This window comes from Nerophis lumbriciformis, linkage group LG08, assembly GCF_033978685.3.
Source record: "Nerophis lumbriciformis linkage group LG08, RoL_Nlum_v2.1, whole genome shotgun sequence".
NCBI classification, from domain to species: domain Eukaryota; kingdom Metazoa; phylum Chordata; class Actinopteri; order Syngnathiformes; family Syngnathidae; genus Nerophis; species Nerophis lumbriciformis.
Window position 1 is genome coordinate 45,369,220 of NC_084555.2, and position 26,320 is coordinate 45,395,539.

Here is a 26,320-nt window from a genome sequence, read left to right on the forward strand (position 1 = left end):
ACAAGCATGTTTAACACATATAGATTCCTTTCTTTCATGAAGACAAGAATATAAGTTGGTGTATTACCTGATTGTGATGACTTGCATTGATAGGAATCAGACAGTGGTGCTAATAAGGTCCGCATTTTCGAATGGAGGAGAAAAAAAGTCCTCCTTTCTGTCCAATACCACATGAAAGTGGTTGGTTTTTGGCATTTTATTTATCCAGCTTCCGTACTCCTTTGTATACACTTTACAAGAAATACATTGTCGGCAAACTCCGTAGCTTGCTAGCTTGTGCACGCCAGCTTTCGGAGACTCTTATTTTGGTAGCGCAGGCAGGAGGAAGTAGCGCTTTTATTGTGCAACTGTGCAGTCGGTCTTTGGAGTTGACGACAGGTACGCGCCAGAGTCTGTTGAAATAAAGTGTTTCTCGCCTTCCAGTCGATAATTTTAATGAGCTGGCAGCAGCCAGCGTCATCTCAGAAGACCCTCGGGTGCCGTGAATGTCAATCAAGTGACGAAAGTGACGTCATAGTGAAGATTTATGATCGCTCATTTTTAGGACTATTTTTTTAATGGCTGGCTGGTGATCGACTGACACACTCTCCGAGATCGACCGGTAGCTCGCGATCGACGTAATGAGCACCCCTGCTCTAGACATATAAGATTTCATGGGATTTAGCGATTATAGTTATTTGAATGACTCTTAATTATAATGATAAATGATAAATCTCTTACCATAATATGTTACGTTAACATACCAGGCACGTTCTCAGTTGGTTATTTATGCCTCATATAACGTACACTTATTCAGCCTGTTGTTCACTATTCTTTATTTATTTTAAATTGCCTTTCAAATGTCTATTCTTGGTGTTGGCTTTTATCAAATACATTTCCTCAAAAAATGCGACTTATACTCCAGTGCGACTTATATATGTTTTTTTCCTTCTTTATTATGCATTTTCGGCCGGAGCGACTTATACTCCGAAAGATACGGTATATACTCTGATGATTATCTTGTGTGATGACTGTATTATGATGATAGTATATATCTGTATCATTAATCAATTTAAGTGGACCCCGACTTAAACAAGTTGAAAAACTTATTCGGGTGTTACCATTTAGTGGTCAATTGTACGGAATATGTACTGTACTGTGCAACCTACTAATAAAAGTCTCAATCAATCAATGCTAGCGTATGTTTAACCATGGAAACTCAAGACAGCCATGACATTATGTTCTCTACAAGTGTATGTAAACTTTTGATTGCGACTGTATATTCCGCTCTACCCCGGTATTGAGCACTGGATAACAGATAAACCACAGAAACCTCGACTATAGTCATATTTTTGTATATTTTTCTCCTGGTTCTTATTTTTAATAAGTCATAAAAAACATCAATACCATGTTTTTCGGACTATAAGTCGCAGTTTTTTTCATAGTTTGGCCGGCGGTGCGACTTATACTCAGGAGCGACTTATGTGTGAAATTATTAACACATTAGCGTAAAATATCAAATAATATTATTTAGCTCATTCACGTAAGAGACTAGACGTATAAGATTTAATGGGATTTAGCGATTAGGAGTGACAGATTGTTTGGTAAACGTATAGCATGTTCTATATGTTATAGTTATTTGAATGACTCTTAATTATAATGATAAATGATAAATCTCTTACCATAATATGTTACGTTAACATACCAGGCACGTTCTCAGTTGGTTATTTATGCCTCATATAACGTACACTTATTCAGCCTTTTGTTCACTATTCTTTATTTATTTATTTTAAATTGCCTTTCAAATGTCTATTCTTGGTGTTGGCTTTTATCAAATATATTTCCCCCAAAAATGCGACTTATACTCCAGTGCGACTTATATATGTTTTTTCCTTCTTTATTATGCATTTTCGGCCGGTGCGACTTATACTCCGGAGCGACTTATACTCCAAAAAATACGGTAATTATCAATCTGGACCGATATAAAACACTTGTATGGTGATACAGTTTTCAGCCATATTGCCCATCCCTAGTGTGACGAATACATGATCCAACACCAAACAATGCCGCGTTGGCTACATGGTTGTCGTCTAGCATTAAGGCTGCTACTCACCAGTCAGCAATGTCTCCTTTATCTCCACACTCCATCGCGCTGCTAACTATCACGTCATCGCTGACTCCTGAACAAAAAAGCAAAAGTTCTCGTTGACGTTATCTCACGATTCAAATGGCGGGCGATACGGATCGTCGATACTAGACAGATACCGTATTCGTTCACTTGAAATGCTATGATAGATAATTTTGTCACCAGTGCAAAAATAACGACAAAAAAACGTAACAAAAACACAAGTGTGAAAACTTTAATCCATTTGTGAAAATATAATACACGTAGGGCTGGGTGATATTGACGGAAAAGTATATCTCGATATATTTTTACTTAAACTCTATATTCAATATATATCTCGATACATTTTTGGGTGAAAGTATACATATAAAGATGTTAATTTTTGAGCAATACTCAGTGAAATTGAAGTGAATGACAACTGTACTGTAAAGACTTTTATTAACCCAGTTAGTCAAGATGGGTATTAACAGCTCAGAAAAGAAACCGTTTTTAAGTTTTACAGAATTACATAATAAAATAGAAAAATATTATTTCTACGTAAAATAAGCTGTTCAAATAATACAAAATCTATCAAACTCAGATACAAAAATACATTTGCAGGCAGGCACTTTTTAATTCCCTTCCTGGTTCGATGACCCGCCCTATCTTGCCTCTGATTGGCCTGTCCCTAACCAATCGTGACTCGTCATAGGAAAGGAAGGGGAGGGGTTTAGTAACCCATGGAGGGGAACACAATAAAAAAAAGCGGGCGTTTGGTCATTTTGAGCCCTGTGATTAGGTGGCGACTTGTCCAGGGTGTACCACGCCTTCCGCCCGATTGTAGCTGAGATAGGCTCCAGCGCCCCCAGCCACCCAGAAGGGATTAAGCGGAAGGAAATGGATGGATGGTCATTTTGATGTGAAATAAATGATATCGATATTACGATATTTTCTTAATTCATATCTTGTTTAAAAATATATTGATATATTTTACTGGACTCTCACTATTATGTTAGATCCACTATGGACTGGACTCTCACAATATTATGTTAGATCCACTATGGACTGGACTCTCACAATATTATGTTAGATCCACTATGGACTGGACTCTCACAATATTATGTTAGATCCACTATGGACTGGACTTTCACTATTATGTTAGATCCACTATGGACTGGACTCTCACAATATTATCCTAGATCCACTATGGACTGGACTCTCACAATATTATGTTAGATCCACTATGGACTGGACTCTCACAATATTATGTTAGATCCACTATGGACTGGACTTTCACTATTATGTTAGATCCACTATGGACTGGACTTTCACTATTATGTTAGATCCACTATGGACTGGACTCTCACAATATTATCCTAGATCCACTATGGACGGGACTCTCACAATATTATGTTAGATCCACTATGGACTGGACTCTCACAATATTATGTTAGATCCACTATGGACTGGACTCTCACAATATTATGTTAGATCCACTATGGACTGGACTCTCACAATATTATGTTAGATCCACTATGGACTGGACTTTCACTATTATGTTAGATCCACTATGGACTGGACTCTCACAATATTATGTTAGATCCACTATGGACTGGACTCTCACAATATTATCTTAGATCCACTATGGACTGGACTCTCACAATATTATGTTAGATCCACTATGGACTGGACTCTCACAACATTATCCTAGATCCACTATGGACTGGACTCTCACAACATTATGCTAGATCCACTATGGACTGGACTCTCACAATATTATGCTAGATCCACTATGGACTGGACTCTCACAATATTATGTTAGATCCACTATGGACTGGACTCTCACAATATTATGTTAGATCCACTATGGACTGGACTCTCACAATATTATGTTAGATCCACTATGGACTGGACTCTCACAATATTATGTTAGATCCACTATGGACTGGACTCTCACAATATTATGTTAGATCCACTATGGACTGCACTCTCACAATATTATCCTAGATCCACTATGGACTGGACTTTCACTATTATGTTAGATCCACTATGGACTGGACTCTCACAATATTATCCTAGATCCACTATGGACTGGACTCTCACAATATTATGTTAGATCAACTATGGACTGGACTCTCACAACATTATCCTAGATCCACTATGGACTGGACTCTCACAATATTATGTTAGATCCACTATGGACTGGACTCTCACAATATTATGTTAGATCCACTATGGACTGGACTCTCACAATATTATGTTAGATCCACTATGGACTGGACTCTCACAATATTATGTTAGATCCACTATGGACTGGACTCTCACAATATTATGTTAGATCCACTATGGACTGCACTCTCACAATATTATCCTAGATCCACTATGGACTGGACTTTCACTATTATGTTAGATCCACTATGGACTGGACTCTCACAATATTATCCTAGATCCACTATGGACTGGACTCTCACAATATTATGTTAGATCCACTATGGACTGGACTCTCACAATATTATGTTAGATCCACTATGGACTGGACTCTCACAATATTATGCTAGATCCACTATGGACTGGACTCTCACAATATTATGTTAGATCCACTATGGACTGGACTCTCACAATATTATGTTAGATCCACTATGGACTGGACTCTCACAATATTATGTTAGATCCACTATGGACTGGACTCTCACAATATTATGTTAGATCCACTATGGACTGGACTCTCACAATATTATGTTAGATCCACTATGGACTGCACTCTCACAATATTATCCTAGATCCACTATGGACTGGACTTTCACTATTATGTTAGATCCACTATGGACTGGACTCTCACAATATTATCTTAGATCCACTATGGACTGGACTCTCACAATATTATGTTAGATCCACAATGGACTGGACTCTCACAATATTATGTTAGATCCACTATGGACTGGACTCTCACAATATTATGTTAGATCCACTATGGACTGCACTCTCACAATATTATCCTAGATCCACTATGGACTGGACTTTCACTATTATGTTAGATCCACTATGGACTGGACTCTCACAATATTATCCTAGATCCACTATGGACTGGACTCTCACAATATTATGTTAGATCCACTATGGACTGGACTCTCACAATATTATGTTAGATCCACTATGGACTGGACTCTCACAATATTATGTTAGATCCACTATGGACTGGACTCTCACAATATTATGTTAGATCCACTATGGACTGGACTCTCACAATATTATGTTAGATCCACTATGGACTGGACTCTCACAATATTATGTTAGATCCACTATGGACTGGACTCTCACAATATTATGTTAGATCCACTATGGACTGCACTCTCACAATATTATCCTAGATCCACTATGGACTGGACTTTCACTATTATGTTAGATCCACTATGGACTGGACTCTCACAATATTATCCTAGATCCACTATGGACTGGACTCTCACAATATTATGTTAGATCCACTATGGACTGGACTCTCACAATATTATGTTAGATCCACTATGGACTGGACTATCACAATATTATGTTAGATCCACTATGGACTGGACTCTCACAATATTATGCTAGATCCACTATGGACTGGACTCTCACAATATTATGTTAGATCCACTATGGACTGGACTCTCACAATATTATGTTAGATCCACTATGGACTGGACTCTCACAATATTATGTTAGATCCACTATGGACTGCACTCTCACAATATTATCCTAGATCCACTATGGACTGGACTTTCACTATTATGTTAGATCCACTATGGACTGGACTCTCACAATATTATCCTAGATCCACTATGGACTGGACTCTCACAATATTATGTTAGATCCACTATGGACTGGACTCTCACAATATTATGTTAGATCCACTATGGACTGGACTCTCACAATATTATGTTAGATCCACTATGGACTGGACTCTCACAATATTATGTTAGATCCACTATGGACTGCACTCTCACAATATTATCCTAGATCCACTATGGACTGGACTTTCACTATTATGTTAGATCCACTATGGACTGGACTCTCACAATATTATCCTAGATCCACTATGGACTGGACTCTCACAATATTATGTTAGATCCACTATGGACTGGACTCTCACAATATTATGTTAGATCCACTATGGACTGGACTCTCACAATATTATGTTAGATCCACTATGGACTGGACTCTCACAATATTATGTTAGATCCACTATGGACTGCACTCTCACAATATTATCCTAGATCCACTATGGACTGGACTTTCACTATTATGTTAGATCCACTATGGACTGGACTCTCACAATATTATCCTAGATCCACTATGGACTGGACTCTCACAATATTATGTTAGATCCACTATGGACTGGACTCTCACAATATTATGTTAGATCCACTATGGACTGGACTTTCACTATTATGTTAGATCCACTATGGACTGGACTCTCACAATATTATGTTAGATCCACTATGGACTGCACTCTCACAATATTATCCTAGATCCACTATGGACTGGACTTTCACTATTATGTTAGATCCACTATGGACTGGACTCTCACAATATTATCCTAGATCCACTATGGACTGGACTCTCACAATATTATGTTAGATCCACTATGGACTGGACTCTCACAATATTATGTTAGATCCACTATGGACTGGACTCTCACAATATTATGCTAGATCCACTATGGACTGGACTCTCACAATATTATGTTAGATCCACTATGGACTGGACTCTCACAATATTATGTTAGATCCACTATGGACTGGACTCTCACAATATTATGTTAGATCCACTATGGACTGGACTCTCACAATATTATGTTAGATCCACTATGGACTGGACTCTCACAATATTATGTTAGATCCACTATGGACTGCACTCTCACAATATTATCCTAGATCCACTATGGACTGGACTTTCACTATTATGTTGGATCCACTATGGACTGGACTCTCACAATATTATCCTAGATCCACTATGGACTGGACTCTCACAATATTATGTTAGATCCACTATGGACTGGACTCTCACAATATTATGTTAGATCCACTATGGACTGCACTCTCACAATATTATCCTAGATCCACTATGGACTGGACTTTCACTATTATGTTAGATCCACTATGGACTGGACTCTCACAATATTATCCTAGATCCACTATGGACTGGACTCTCACAATATTATGTTAGATCCACTATGGACTGGACTCTCACAATATTATGTTAGATCCACTGTGGACTGGACTCTCACAATATTATGTTAGATCCACTATGGACTGCACTCTCACAATATTATGTTAGATCCACTATGGACTGGACTCTCACAACATTATGCTAGATCCACTATGGACTGGACTCTCACAATATTATGTTAGATCCACTATGGACTGGACTCTCACAATATTATCCTAGATCCATTATGGACTGGACTCTCACAATATTATGTTAGATCCACTATGGACTGGACTCTCACAATATTATGTTAGATCCACTATGGACTGCACTCTCACAATATTATCCTAGATCCACTATGGACTGGACTTTCACTATTATGTTAGATCCACTATGGACTGGACTCTCACAATATTATCCTAGATCCACTATGGACTGGACTCTCACAATATTATGTTAGATCCACTATGGACTGGACTCTCACAATATTATGTTAGATCCACTATGGACTGGACTCTCACAATATTATGTTAGATCCACTATGGACTGCACTCTCACAATATTATGTTAGATCCACTATGGACTGGACTCTCACAACATTATGCTAGATCCACTATGGACTGGACTCTCACAATATTATGTTAGATCCACTATGGACTGGACTCTCAAAATATTATGTTAGATCCACTATGGACTGGACTCTCACAATATTATGTTAGATCCACTGTGGACTGGACTCTCACAATATTATGTTAGATCCACTATGGACTGGACTCTCAAAATATTATGTTAGATCCACTATGGACTGGACTCTCACAATATTATGTTAGATCCACTATGGACTGCACTCTCACAATATTATGTTAGATCCACTATGGACTGCACTCTCACAATATTATCCTATATCCACTATGGACTGGACTTTCACTATTATGTTAGATCCACTATGGACTGGACTCTCACAATAGTATCCTAGATCCACTATGGACTGGACTCTCACAATATTATGTTAGATCCACTATGGACTGCACTCTCACAATATTATGTTAGATCCACTATGGACTGCACTCTCACAATATTATCCTAGATCCACTATGGACTGGACTTTCACTATTATGTTAGATCCACTATGGACTGGACTCTCACAATAGTATCCTAGATCCACTATGGACTGGACTCTCACAATATTATGTTAGATCCACTATGGACTGGACTCTCACAATATTATGTTAGATCAACTATGGACTGGACTCTCACAACATTATCCTAGATCCACTATGGACTGGACTCTCACAATATTATGTTAGATCCACTATGGACTGGACTCTCACAATATTATGTTAGATCCACTATGGACTGGACTCTCACAATATTATGTTAGATCCACTATGGACTGGACTCTCACAATATTATGTTAGATCCACTATGGACTGGACTCTCACAATATTATGTTAGATCCACTATGGACTGCACTCTCACAATATTATCCTAGATCCACTATGGACTGGACTTTCACTATTATGTTAGATCCACTATGGACTGGACTCTCACAATATTATCCTAGATCCACTATGGACTGGACTCTCACAATATTATGTTAGATCCACTATGGACTGGACTCTCACAATATTATGTTAGATCCACTATGGACTGGACTCTCACAATATTATGCTAGATCCACTATGGACTGGACTCTCACAATATTATGTTAGATCCACTATGGACTGGACTCTCACAATATTATGTTAGATCCACTATGGACTGGACTCTCACAATATTATGTTAGATCCACTATGGACTGCACTCTCACAATATTATCCTAGATCCACTATGGACTGGACTTTCACTATTATGTTAGATCCACTATGGACTGGACTCTCACAATATTATCCTAGATCCACTATGGACTGGACTCTCACAATATTATGTTAGATCCACTATGGACTGGACTCTCACAATATTATGTTAGATCCACTATGGACTGCACTCTCACAATATTATCCTAGATCCACTATGGACTGGACTTTCACTATTATGTTAGATCCACTATGGACTGGACTCTCACAATATTATCCTAGATCCACTATGGACTGGACTCTCACAATATTATGTTAGATCCACTATGGACTGGACTCTCACAATATTATGTTAGATCCACTATGGACTGCACTCTCACAATATTATCCTAGATCCACTATGGACTGGACTTTCACTATTATGTTAGATCCACTATGGACTGGACTCTCACAATATTATCCTAGATCCACTATGGACTGGACTCTCACAATATTATGTTAGATCCACTATGGACTGGACTCTCACAATATTATGTTAGATCCACTGTGGACTGGACTCTCACAATATTATGTTAGATCCACTATGGACTGCACTCTCACAATATTATGTTAGATCCACTATGGACTGGACTCTCACAACATTATGCTAGATCCACTATGGACTGGACTCTCACAATATTATGTTAGATCCACTATGGACTGGACTCTCACAATATTATCCTAGATCCATTATGGACTGGACTCTCACAATATTATGTTAGATCCACTATGGACTGGACTCTCACAATATTATGTTAGATCCACTATGGACTGCACTCTCACAATATTATCCTAGATCCACTATGGACTGGACTTTCACTATTATGTTAGATCCACTATGGACTGGACTCTCACAATATTATCCTAGATCCACTATGGACTGGACTCTCACAATATTATGTTAGATCCACTATGGACTGGACTCTCACAATATTATGTTAGATCCACTATGGACTGGACTCTCACAATATTATGTTAGATCCACTATGGACTGCACTCTCACAATATTATGTTAGATCCACTATGGACTGGACTCTCACAACATTATGCTAGATCCACTATGGACTGGACTCTCACAATATTATGTTAGATCCACTATGGACTGGACTCTCAAAATATTATGTTAGATCCACTATGGACTGGACTCTCACAATATTATGTTAGATCCACTGTGGACTGGACTCTCACAATATTATGTTAGATCCACTATGGACTGGACTCTCAAAATATTATGTTAGATCCACTATGGACTGGACTCTCACAATATTATGTTAGATCCACTATGGACTGCACTCTCACAATATTATGTTAGATCCACTATGGACTGCACTCTCACAATATTATCCTAGATCCACTATGGACTGGACTTTCACTATTATGTTAGATCCACTATGGACTGGACTCTCACAATAGTATCCTAGATCCACTATGGACTGGACTCTCACAATATTATGTTAGATCCACTATGGACTGCACTCTCACAATATTATGTTAGATCCACTATGGACTGCACTCTCACAATATTATCCTAGATCCACTATGGACTGGACTTTCACTATTATGTTAGATCCACTATGGACTGGACTCTCACAATAGTATCCTAGATCCACTATGGACTGGACTCTCACAATATTATGTTAGATCCACTATGGACTGGACTCTCACAATATTATGTTAGATCAACTATGGACTGGACTCTCACAACATTATCCTAGATCCACTATGGACTGGACTCTCACAATATTATGTTAGATCCACTATGGACTGGACTCTCACAATATTATGTTAGATCCACTATGGACTGGACTCTCACAATATTATGTTAGATCCACTATGGACTGGACTCTCACAATATTATGTTAGATCCACTATGGACTGGACTCTCACAATATTATGTTAGATCCACTATGGACTGCACTCTCACAATATTATCCTAGATCCACTATGGACTGGACTTTCACTATTATGTTAGATCCACTATGGACTGGACTCTCACAATATTATCCTAGATCCACTATGGACTGGACTCTCACAATATTATGTTAGATCCACTATGGACTGGACTCTCACAATATTATGTTAGATCCACTATGGACTGGACTCTCACAATATTATGCTAGATCCACTATGGACTGGACTCTCACAATATTATGTTAGATCCACTATGGACTGGACTCTCACAATATTATGTTAGATCCACTATGGACTGGACTCTCACAATATTATGTTAGATCCACTATGGACTGCACTCTCACAATATTATCCTAGATCCACTATGGACTGGACTTTCACTATTATGTTAGATCCACTATGGACTGGACTCTCACAATATTATCCTAGATCCACTATGGACTGGACTCTCACAATATTATGTTAGATCCACTATGGACTGGACTCTCACAATATTATGTTAGATCCACTATGGACTGGACTCTCACAATATTATGTTAGATCCACTATGGACTGGACTCTCACAATATTATGTTAGATCCACTATGGACTGGACTCTCACAATATTATGTTAGATCCACTATGGACTGGACTCTCACAATATTATGTTAGATCCACTATGGACTGCACTCTCACAATATTATCCTAGATCCACTATGGACTGGACTTTCACTATTATGTTAGATCCACTATGGACTGGACTCTCACAATATTATCCTAGATCCACTATGGACTGGACTCTCACAATATTATGTTAGATCCACTATGGACTGGACTCTCACAATATTATGTTAGATCCACTATGGACTGGACTCTCACAATATTATGTTAGATCCACTATGGACTGGACTCTCACAATATTATGTTAGATCCACTATGGACTGGACTCTCACAATATTATGTTAGATCCACTATGGACTGGACTCTCACAATATTATGTTAGATCCACTATGGACTGCACTCTCACAATATTATCCTAGATCCACTATGGACTGGACTTTCACTATTATGTTAGATCCACTATGGACTGGACTCTCACAATATTATCCTAGATCCACTATGGACTGGACTCTCACAATATTATGTTAGATCCACTATGGACTGGACTCTCACAATATTATGTTAGATCCACTATGGACTGGACTCTCACAATATTATGTTAGATCCACTATGGACTGGACTCTCACAATATTATGTTAGATCCACTATGGACTGCACTCTCACAATATTATCCTAGATCCACTATGGACTGGACTTTCACTATTATGTTAGATCCACTATGGACTGCACTCTCACAATATTATCCTAGATCCACTATGGACTGGACTTTCACTATTATGTTAGATCCACTATGGACTGGACTCTCACAATATTATCCTAGATCCACTATGGACTGGACTCTCACAATATTATGTTAGATCCACTATGGACTGGACTCTCACAATATTATGTTAGATCCACTATGGACTGGACTCTCACAATATTATGCTAGATCCACTATGGACTGGACTCTCACAATATTATGTTAGATCCACTATGGACTGGACTCTCACAATATTATGTTAGATCCACTATGGACTGGACTCTCACAATATTATGTTAGATCCACTATGGACTGCACTCTCACAATATTATCCTAGATCCACTATGGACTGGACTTTCACTATTATGTTAGATCCACTATGGACTGGACTCTCACAATATTATCCTAGATCCACTATGGACTGGACTCTCACAATATTATGTTAGATCCACTATGGACTGGACTCTCACAATATTATGTTAGATCCACTATGGACTGGACTCTCACAATATTATGTTAGATCCACTATGGACTGGACTCTCACAATATTATGTTAGATCCACTATGGACTGGACTCTCACAATATTATGTTAGATCCACTATGGACTGGACTCTCACAATATTATGTTAGATCCACTATGGACTGCACTCTCACAATATTATCCTAGATCCACTATGGACTGGACTTTCACTATTATGTTAGATCCACTATGGACTGGACTCTCACAATATTATCCTAGATCCACTATGGACTGGACTCTCACAATATTATGTTAGATCCACTATGGACTGGACTCTCACAATATTATGTTAGATCCACTATGGACTGGACTCTCACAATATTATGTTAGATCCACTATGGACTGGACTCTCACAATATTATGTTAGATCCACTATGGACTGCACTCTCACAATATTATCCTAGATCCACTATGGACTGGACTTTCACTATTATGTTAGATCCACTATGGACTGGACTCTCACAATATTATCCTAGATCCACTATGGACTGGACTCTCACAATATTATGTTAGATCCACTATGGACTGGACTCTCACAATATTATGTTAGATCCACTATGGACTGGACTCTCACAATATTATGTTAGATCCACTATGGACTGGACTCTCACAATATTATGTTAGATCCACTATGGACTGGACTCTCACAATATTATGTTAGATCCACTATGGACTGCACTCTCACAATATTATCCTAGATCCACTATGGACTGGACTTTCACTATTATGTTAGATCCACTATGGACTGGACTCTCACAATATTATCGTAGATCCACTATGGACTGGACTCTCACAATATTATGTTAGATCCACTATGGACTGGACTCTCACAATATTATGTTAGATCCACTATGGACTGGACTCTCACAATATTATGTTAGATCCACTATGGACTGCACTCTCACAATATTATGTTAGATCCACTATGGACTGGACTCTCACAACATTATGCTAGATCCACTATGGACTGGACTCTCACAATATTATGTTAGATCCACTATGGACTGGACTCTCACAATATTATGTTAGATCCACTATGGACTGGACTCTCACAATATTATGTTAGATCCACTATGGACTGCACTCTCACAATATTATCCTAGATCCACTATGGACTGGACTTTCACTATTATGTTAGATCCACTATGGACTGGACTCTCACAATAGTATCCTAGATCCACTATGGACTGGACTCTCACAATATTATGTTAGATCCACTATGGACTGGACTCTCACAATATTATGTTAGATCAACTATGGACTGGACTCTCACAACATTATCCTAGATCCACTATGGACTGGACTCTCACAATATTATGTTAGATCCACTATGGACTGGACTCTCACAATATTATGTTAGATCCACTATGGACTGGACTCTCACAATATTATGTTAGATCCACTATGGACTGGACTCTCACAATATTATGTTAGATCCACTATGGACTGGACTCTCACAATATTATGTTAGATCCACTATGGACTGCACTCTCACAATATTATCCTAGATCCACTATGGACTGGACTTTCACTATTATGTTAGATCCACTATGGACTGGACTCTCACAATATTATCGTAGATCCACTATGGACTGGACTCTCACAATATTATGTTAGATCCACTATGGACTGGACTCTCACAATATTATGTTAGATCCACTATGGACTGGACTCTCACAATATTATGTTAGATCCACTATGGACTGCACTCTCACAATATTATGTTAGATCCACTATGGACTGGACTCTCACAACATTATGCTAGATCCACTATGGACTGGACTCTCACAATATTATGTTAGATCCACTATGGACTGGACTCTCACAATATTATGTTAGATCCACTATGGACTGGACTCTCACAATATTATGTTAGATCCACTATGGACTGCACTCTCACAATATTATCCTAGATCCACTATGGACTGGACTTTCACTATTATGTTAGATCCACTATGGACTGGACTCTCACAATAGTATCCTAGATCCACTATGGACTGGACTCTCACAATATTATGTTAGATCCACTATGGACTGGACTCTCACAATATTATGTTAGATCAACTATGGACTGGACTCTCACAACATTATCCTAGATCCACTATGGACTGGACTCTCACAATATTATGTTAGATCCACTATGGACTGGACTCTCACAACATTATGCTAGATCCACTCGACGTCCATTGCACCAGTCGCCCAGGGGGAGGTCCCCATATCTGGAGGTCTCCTCCAAGGTTTCTCATTGCCCCATTGGGTTGAGTTTTTCTTTGCCCTGATGTGGGATCTGAGCCGAGGATGTCGTCATGGCTTGTGCAGCCCTTTGAGGCACTTGTGATTTAGGGCTATATAAGTAAACATTGATTGATTGATTGATACAAACTCAATACATCGCGCAGCCCTATAGACACATTATGCTTTTTAAGCATGGAGACCACGTCATTAGTCCAGGTCCAGATTAAAAACCACTGTACTTAATCTTCAGATCAGATCAGTTAGGTCTTTATTGTCATTGCACAAGTACAACGAAACTTTGTTTTAGACTTAGATTTGATTTATCTCACAGACCCTGAAGATTAAAAAGACACTTATTCTTGAAACCTTGATTTAATTTGTTGAAATGCAATAAAGACACTATTTAGTGCAATGACAAAAAGCATCTTGTATTTTACCCTTTCTTAGTTTTCCCAAATCACAAACTGTGTTTTTATAAATATTTATGTTCCATAGATCAATCCAGTCCAAATCTGAGAACTTAAAAGCCCCATTTAAGAACTTTCAGTTTTGGTTGATTTTGGCAGCACTAGTGGACCAAAGAGGTAGTGTTTTGCTTGAAGGAAGACCACATTTCCCATGAGGACCAGCACATAGGTTCAGTCATTAGTCAGTCAGCATGACTGATCTTTCCACATTAACAACCTACATATTTTACTCAAACTTTAGGACCAGGCTGTTCTGAAAAACACCCCCGAGGACACCTCAATGATGGACGCTTTTGACCTCCCTCCTCAACGACACCTGGAGTCGAACTTTTCCAGATCAGCCTCAGTCTATAAAAAACATTACATCATCACACCCAAGACAATTGGGCACACACGCACACACCCTCCCCCACCCCACGCCTTAACCACCGCTTGTTTCCCCTCAGGGTGATGGTCGGATGGCAGCGCTTCATAGCAGCAGTCGACCTCCAGGGCCCCAACTCCCCGCCCCCCTGTTGCGAGTTTGTCGTGATTAAATGTAACATGTTTATGTGTGCATGGCATGGAGGTTTTTTCCCCACTCCAGACTAGACCCCCTTAGAAGCCCAGTCTAGATTGTATTTTTTTTTTTTTACTCATCTTTTTCCCCAGCGTTTACCTTTTTCTTATCTCTCACGGGGCGCCTTGTGGCGACCCATCAGCGTTCCTGTTCTGTAACCCTGTACACTGTTTGTTTGTCTAATCTTGAACGGGTTTGTGCTGAAAACAAAGTTTTGTTGTACTTGTGCAATGACAATAAAGACCTATCTATCTATTTGCGCTTTGCAGTCATCATTGAGGGTTAAATCGCAGTAATGGCTGCCCTCAGAGGGCCGCTTTTTAAAAATGTATTAAAACTATGCATGCGGACAATAACCTGTGATTAATGAAAATTCAAATTGATATGATTTTTAAAAAATGTATATATCATTTCACAGCATTGATATAAATGTGTAGCAATAATCACCTCAAATTATTACACCATTGCCTATGCACTCAAATAGATTTTTCCATGTATAAACTAATGTTATCTTTACTAAAATAATACACTATATAATAATGTAATATTTCGTATGATTAGATAACGTTTATAAAGACACGCATTTTTTCCTGTCAAAATCTAAATAATTATTTGCACTTAGTAAAAAAAAAAAAAAAAAAAAAAAGGATTTTATTAACACACTTTTCCCAGGCTTTCGCAGGCCAAAAAGAACGATGTGGCGGGCCAGATCTGGCCTCCAAGCCTTGAGTTTGACACCTGTGCTCTATTTAAAAAAGGGGACCCTGAGCAGGGGAATTTAGCAGGGCCACTTAAGTTTTATACAATGTTTAGTGTACACAACATTTAGCAGGGCCACTAAAGTATGATACAATGTTTAGTGAACACAACATTTAGCAGGGCCACTAAAGTATGATACAATGTTTAGTGAACACAACATTTAGCAGGGCCACTAAAGTATGATACAATGTTTAGTGAACACAGCATTTAGCATGGTTACTAAAGTATGATGCAATGTTTAGTGAACACAACATTTAGCATGGTTACTAAAGGATGATACAATGTTTAGTGAACACAACATTTAGCAGGGCCACTTAAGTATGATGCAATGTTTAATGAACACAACATTTAGCAGGGCCACTTAAGTATGATACAATGTTTAGTGAACACAACATTTAGCATGGTTACTAAAGTATGATGCAATGTTTAGTGAACACAACATTTAGCATGGTTACTAAAGGATGATACAATGTTTAGTGAACACAACATTTAGCAGGGCCACTTAAGTATGATGCAATGTTTAATGAACACAACATTTAGCAGGGCCACTTAAGCATGATACAATGTTTAGTGAACACAACATTTAGCAGGGCCACTTAAGTATGATACAATGTTTAGTGAACACAACATTTAGCAGGGCCACTTAAGTATGATACATTGTTTAGTGAACACAACATTTAGCATGGTTACTAAAGTATGATGCAATGTTTAGTGAACACAACATTTAGCATGGTTACTAAAGGATGATACAATGTTTAGTGAACACAACATTTAGCAGGGCCACTTAAGTATGATGCAATGTTTAATGAACACAACATTTAGCAGGGCCACTTAAGCATGATACAATGTTTAGTGAACACAACATTTAGCAGGGCCACTTAAGTATGATACAATGTTTAGTGAACACAACATTTAGCATGGTTACTAAAGGATGATACAATGTTTAGTGAACACAACATTTAGCATGGTTACTAAAGGATGATACAATGTTTAGTGAACACAACATTTAGCATGGTTACTAAAGGATGATACAATGTTTAGTGAACACAACATTTAGCAGGGCCACTTAAGTATGATACATTGTTTAGTGAACACAACATTTAGCATGGTTACTAAAGTATGATGCAATGTTTAGTGAACACAACATTTAGCATGGTTACTAAAGTATGATGCAATGTTTAGTGAACACAACATTTAGCAGGGCCACTTAAGTATGATACATTGTTTAGTGAACACAACATTTAGCATGGTTACTAAAGTATGATGCAATGTTTAGTGAACACAACATTTAGCATGGTTACTAAAGGATGATACAATGTTTAGTGAACACAACATTTAGCAGGGCCACTTAAGTATGATGCAATGTTTAATGAACACAACATTTAGCAGGGCCACTTAAGTATGATACAATGTTTAGTGAACACAGCATTTAGCATGGTTACTAAAGTATGATGCAATGTTTAGTGAACACAACATTTAGCATGGTTACTAAAGGATGATACAATGTTTAGTGAACACAACATTTAGCAGGGCCACTTAAGTATGATGCAATGTTTAATGAACACAACATTTAGCAGGGCCACTTAAGTATGATACAATGTTTAGTGAACACAACATTTAGCATGGTTACTAAAGTATGATGCAATGTTTAGTGAACACAACATTTAGCATGGTTACTAAAGGATGATACAATGTTTAGTGAACACAACATTTAGCAGGGCCACTTAAGTATGATGCAATGTTTAATGAACACAACATTTAGCAGGGCCACTTAAGCATGATACAATGTTTAGTGAACACAACATTTAGCAGGGCCACTTAAGTATGATACAATGTTTAGTGAACACAACATTTAGCAGGGCCACTTAAGTATGATACATTGTTTAGTGAACACAACATTTAGCATGGTTACTAAAGTATGATGCAATGTTTAGTGAACACAACATTTAGCATGGTTACTAAAGGATGATACAATGTTTAGTGAACACAACATTTAGCAGGGCCACTTAAGTATGATGCAATGTTTAGTGAACACAACATTTAGCAGGGCCACTTAAGCATGATACAATGTTTAGTGAACACAACATTTAGCAGGGCCACTTAAGTATGATACAATGTTTAGTGAACACAACATTTAGCATGGTTACTAAAGGATGATACAATGTTTAGTGAACACAACATTTAGCATGGTTACTAAAGGATGATACAATGTTTAGTGAACACAACATTTAGCATGGTTACTAAAGGATGATACAATGTTTAGTGAACACAACATTTAGCAGGGCCACTTAAGTATGATACATTGTTTAGTGAACACAACATTTAGCATGGTTACTAAAGTATGATGCAATGTTTAGTGAACACAACATTTAGCATGGTTACTAAAGGATGATACAATGTTTAGTGAACACAACATTTAGCAGGGCCACTTAAGTATGATGCAATGTTTAATGAACACAACATTTAGCAGGGCCACTTAAGTATGATACAATGTTTAGTGAACACAACATTTAGCATGGTTACTAAAGTATGATGCAATGTTTAGTGAACACAACATTTAGCATGGTTACTAAAGGATGATACAATGTTTAGTGAACACAACATTTAGCAGGGCCACTTAAGTATGATGCAATGTTTAATGAACACAACATTTAGCAGGGCCACTTAAGCATGATACAATGTTTAGTGAACACAACATTTAGCAGGGCCACTTAAGTATGATACAATGTTTAGTGAACACAACATTTAGCAGGGCCACTTAAGTATGATACAATGTTTAGTGAACACAACATTTAGCATGGTTACTAAAGGATGATACAATGTTTAGTGAACACAACATTTAGCATGGTTACTAAAGGATGATACAATGTTTAGTGAACACAACATTTAGCATGGTTACTAAAGGATGATACAATGTTTAGTGAACACAACATTTAGCAGGGCCACTTAAGTATGATACATTGTTTAGTGAACACAACATTTAGCATGGTTACTAAAGTATGATGCAATGTTTAGTGAACACAACATTTAGCATGGTTACTAAAGGATGATACAATGTTTAGTGAACACAACATTTAGCAGGGCCACTTAAGTATGATGCAATGTTTAATGAACACAACATTTAGCAGGGCCACTTAAGTATGATACAATGTTTAGTGAACACAACATTTAGCATGGTTACTAAAGTATGATGCAATGTTTAGTGAACACAACATTTAGCATGGTTACTAAAGTATGATGCAATGTTTAGTGAACACAACATTTAGCATGGTTACTAAAGTATGATACAATGTTTAGTGAACACAACATTTAGCATGGTTACTAAAGTATGATGCAATGTTTAGTGAACACAACATTTAGCATGGTTACTAAAGGATGATACAATGTTTAGTGAACACAACATTTAGCAGGGCCACTTAAGTATGATGCAATGTTTAATGAACACAACATTTAGCAGGGCCACTTAAGCATGATACAATGTTTAGTGAACACAACATTTAGCAGGGCCACTTAAGTATGATACAATGTTTAGTGAACACAACATTTAGCATGGTTACTAAAGTATGATGCAATGTTTAGTGAACACAACATTTAGCATGGTTACTAAAGTATGATGCAATGTTTAGTGAACACAACATTTAGCATGGTTACTAAAGGATGATACAATGTTTAGTGAACACAACATTTAGCAGGGCCACTTAAGTATGATACAATGTTTAATGAACACAACATTTAGCAGGGCCACTTAAGTATGATACATTGTTTAGTGAACACAACATTTAGCATGGTTACTAAAGTATGATGCAATGTTTAGTGAACACAACATTTAGCATGGTTACTAAAGGATGATACAATGTTTAGTGAACACAACATTTAGCAGGGCCACTTAAGTATGATGCAATGTTTAATGAACACAACATTTAGCAGGGCCACTTAAGTATGATACAATGTTTAGTGAACACAACATTTAGCATGGTTACTAAAGTATGATGCAATGTTTAGTGAACACAACATTTAGCATGGTTACTAAAGGATGATACAATGTTTAGTGAACACAACATTTAGCAGGGCCACTTAAGTATGATGCAATGTTTAATGAACACAACATTTAGCAGGGCCACTTAAGCATGATACAATGTTTAGTGAACACAACATTTAGCAGGGCCACTTAAGTATGATACAATGTTTAGTGAACACAACATTTAGCATGGTTACTAAAGTATGATGCAATGTTTAGTGAACACAACATTTAGCATGGTTACTAAAGGATGATACAATGTTTAGTGAACACAACATTTAGCAGGGCCACTTAAGTATGATACAATGTTTAATGAACACAACATTTAGCAGGGCCACTTAAGTATGATACAATGTTTAGTGAACACAACATTTAGCATGGTTACTAAAGGATGATACAATGTTTAGTGAACACAACATTTAGCATGGTTACTAAAGGATGATACAATGTTTAGTGAACACAACATTTAGCAGGGCCACTTAAGTATGATGCAATGTTTAATGAACACAACATTTAGCAGGGCCACTTAAGCATGATACAATGTTTAGTGAACACAACATTTAGCAGGGCCACTTAAGTATGATACAATGTTTAGTGAACACAACATTTAGCATGGTTACTAAAGGATGATACAATGTTTAGTGAACACAACATTTAGCATGGTTACTAAAGGATGATACAATGTTTAGTGAACACAACATTTAGCATGGTTACTAAAGGATGATACAATGTTTAGTGAACACAACATTTAGCAGGGCCACTTAAGTATGATACATTGTTTAGTGAACACAACATTTAGCATGGTTACTAAAGTATGATGCAATGTTTAGTGAACACAACATTTAGCATGGTTACTAAAGGATGATACAATGTTTAGTGAACACAACATTTAGCAGGGCCACTTAAGTATGATGCAATGTTTAATGAACACAACATTTAGCAGGGCCACTTAAGTATGATACAATGTTTAGTGAACACAACATTTAGCATGGTTACTAAAGTATGATGCAATGTTTAGTGAACACAACATTTAGCATGGTTACTAAAGTATGATGCAATGTTTAGTGAACACAACATTTAGCATGGTTACTAAAGTATGATACAATGTTTAGTGAACACAACATTTAGCATGGTTACTAAAGTATGATGCAATGTTTAGTGAACACAACATTTAGCATGGTTACTAAAGGATGATACAATGTTTAGTGAACACAACATTTAGCAGGGCCACTTAAGTATGATGCAATGTTTAATGAACACAACATTTAGCAGGGCCACTTAAGCATGATACAATGTTTAGTGAACACAACATTTAGCAGGGCCACTTAAGTATGATACAATGTTTAGTGAACACAACATTTAGCATGGTTACTAAAGTATGATGCAATGTTTAGTGAACACAACATTTAGCATGGTTACTAAAGGATGATACAATGTTTAGTGAACACAACATTTAGCAGGGCCACTTAAGTATGATACAATGTTTAATGAACACAACATTTAGCAGGGCCACTTAAGTATGATACAATGTTTAGTGAACACAACATTTAGCATGGTTACTAAAGTATGATGCAATGTTTAGTGAACACAACATTTAGCATGGTTACTAAAGGATGATACAATGTTTAGTGAACACAACATTTAGCAGGGCCACTTAAGTATGATGCAATGTTTAATGAACACAACATTTAGCAGGGCCACTTAAGCATGATACAATGTTTAGTGAACACAACATTTAGCAGGGCCACTTAAGTATGATACAATGTTTAGTGAACACAACATTTAGCATGGTTACTAAAGGATGATACAATGTTTAGTGAACACAACATTTAGCATGGTTACTAAAGGATGATACAATGTTTAGTGAACACAACATTTAGCATGGTTACTAAAGGATGATACAATGTTTAGTGAACACAACATTTAGCAGGGCCACTTAAGTATGATACATTGTTTAGTGAACACAACATTTAGCATGGTTACTAAAGTATGATGCAATGTTTAGTGAACACAACATTTAGCATGGTTACTAAAGGATGATACAATGTTTAGTGAACACAACATTTAGCAGGGCCACTTAAGTATGATGCAATGTTTAATGAACACAACATTTAGCAGGGCCACTTAAGCATGATACAATGTTTAGTGAACACAACATTTAGCAGGGCCACTTAAGTATGATACAATGTTTAGTGAACACAACATTTAGCATGGTTACTAAAGTATGATGCAATGTTTAGTGAACACAACATTTAGCATGGTTACTAAAGGATGATACAATGTTTAGTGAACACAACATTTAGCATGGTTACTAAAGGATGATACAATGTTTAGTGAACACAACATTTAGCAGGGCCACTTAAGTATGATGCAATGTTTAGTGAACACAACATTTAGCAGGGCCACTTAAGCATGATACAATGTTTAGTGAACACAACATTTAGCAGGGCCACTTAAGTATGATACAATGTTTAGTGAACACAACATTTAGCATGGTTACTAAAGTATGATGCAATGTTTAGTGAACACAACATTTAGCATGGTTACTAAAGGATGATACAATGTTTAGTGAACACAACATTTAGCATGGTTACTAAAGGATGATACAATGTTTAGTGAACACAACATTTAGCAGGGCCACTTAAGTATGATGCAATGTTTAATGAACACAACATTTAGCAGGGCCACTTAAGCATGATACAATGTTTAGTGAACACAACATTTAGCAGGGCCACTTAAGTATGATACAATGTTTAATGAACACAACATTTAGCAGGGCCACTTAAGTATGATACAATGTTTAGTGAACACAACATTTAGCATGGTTACTAAAGTATGATGCAATGTTTAGTGAACACAACATTTAGCATGGTTACTAAAGGATGATACAATGTTTAGTGAACACAACATTTAGCATGGTTACTAAAGGATGATACAATGTTTAGTGAACACAACATTTAGCAGGGCCACTTAAGTATGATACAATGTTTAATGAACACAACATTTAGCAGGGCCACTTAAGTATGATACAATGTTTAGTGAACACAACATTTAGCATGGTTACTAAAGTATGATGCAATGTTTAGTGAACACAACATTTAGCATGGTTACTAAAGGATGATACAATGTTTAGTGAACACAACATTTAGCATGGTTACTAAAGTATGATACAATGTTTAGTGAACACAACATTTAGCATGGTTACTAAAGGATGATACAATGTTTAGTGAACACAACATTTAGCAGGGCCACTTAAGTATGATGCAATGTTTAATGAACACAACATTTAGCAGGGCCACTTAAGTATGATACAATGTTTAGTGAACACAACATTTAGCATGGTTACTAAAGTATGATGCAATGTTTAGTGAACACAACATTTAGCATGGTTACTAAAGGATGATACAATGTTTAGTGAACACAACATTTAGCAGGGCCACTTAAGCATGATGCAATGTTTAATGAACACAACATTTAGCAGGGCCACTTAAGCATGATACAATGTTTAGTGAACACAACATTTAGCAGGGCCACTTAAGTATGATACAATGTTTAGTGAACACAACATTTAGCATGGTTACTAAAGTATGATGCAATGTTTAGTGAACACAACATTTAGCATGGTTACTAAAGGATGATACAATGTTTAGTGAACACAACATTTAGCAGGGCCACTTAAGCATGATGCAATGTTTAATGAACACAACATTTAGCAGGGCCACTTAAGCATGATACAATGTTTAGTGAACACAACATTTAGCAGGGCCACTTAAGTATGATACAATGTTTAGTGAACACAACATTTAGCATGGTTACTAAAGGATGATACAATGTTTAGTGAACACAACATTTAGCATGGTTACTAAAGGATGATACAATGTTTAGTGAACACAACATTTAGCAGGGCCACTTAAGCATGATGCAATGTTTAGTGAACACAACATTTAGCAGGGCCACTTAAGCATGATGCAATGTTTAGTGAACACAACATTTAGCATGGTTACTAAAGGATGATACAATGTTTAGTGAACACAACATTTAGCAGGGCCACTTAAGTATGATACAATGTTTAGTGAACACAACATTTAGCATGGTTACTAAAGGATGATACAATGTTTAGTGAACACAACATTTAGCAGGGCCACTTAAGTATGATACAATGTTTAATGAACACAACATTTAGCAGGGCCACTTAAGTATGATACAATGTTTAGTGAACACAACATTTAGCATGGTTACTAAAGTATGATGCAATGTTTAGTGAACACAACATTTAGCATGGTTACTAAAGGATGATACAATGTTTAGTGAACACAACATTTAGCATGGTTACTAAAGTATGATACAATGTTTAGTGAACACAACATTTAGCATGGTTACTAAAGGATGATACAATGTTTAGTGAACACAACATTTAGCAGGGCCACTTAAGCATGATGCAATGTTTAATGAACACAACATTTAGCAGGGCCACTTAAGCATGATACAATGTTTAGTGAACACAACATTTAGCAGGGCCACTTAAGTATGATACAATGTTTAGTGAACACAACATTTAGCATGGTTACTAAAGTATGATGCAATGTTTAGTGAACACAACATTTAGCATGGTTACTAAAGTATGATGCAATGTTTAGTGAACACAACATTTAGCATGGTTACTAAAGGATGATACAATGTTTAGTGAACACAACATTTAGCAGGGCCACTTAAGCATGATGCAATGTTTAATGAACACAACATTTAGCAGGGCCACTTAAGCATGATACAATGTTTAGTGAACACAACATTTAGCAGGGCCACTTAAGTATGATACAATGTTTAGTGAACACAACATTTAGCATGGTTACTAAAGTATGATGCAATGTTTAGTGAACACAACATTTAGCATGGTTACTAAAGGATGATACAATGTTTAGTGAACACAACATTTAGCAGGGCCACTTAAGCATGATGCAATGTTTAATGAACACAACATTTAGCAGGGCCACTTAAGCATGATACAATGTTTAGTGAACACAACATTTAGCAGGGCCACTTAAGTATGATACAATGTTTAGTGAACACAACATTTAGCATGGTTACTAAAGGATGATACAATGTTTAGTGAACACAACATTTAGCAGGGCCACTTAAGTATGATACAATGTTTAGTGAACACAACATTTAGCATGGTTACTAAAGGATGATACAATGTTTAGTGAACACAACATTTAGCAGGGCCACTTAAGTATGATACAATGTTTAATGAACACAACATTTAGCAGGGCCACTTAAGTATGATACAATGTTTAGTGAACACAACATTTAGCATGGTTACTAAAGTATGATGCAATGTTTAGTGAACACAACATTTAGCATGGTTACTAAAGGATGATACAATGTTTAGTGAACACAACATTTAGC

General features: G+C 37.0%; 1 protein-coding gene across 1 annotated transcript in view; it reads right to left on the reverse strand.

Moving 5' to 3' along the window:
* The window catches only part of oip5 (opa interacting protein 5), a 32,079-nt gene that overhangs the window by 2,589 nt on the left and 3,170 nt on the right, over positions 1–26,320 (reverse strand). The window contains exon 2 of the mRNA XM_061969026.2: positions 2,093–2,159. Within this exon, the coding sequence (XP_061825010.1) occupies positions 2,093–2,159 (67 nt within the window). The remainder of the gene's footprint in view (positions 1–2,092; positions 2,160–26,320) is intronic.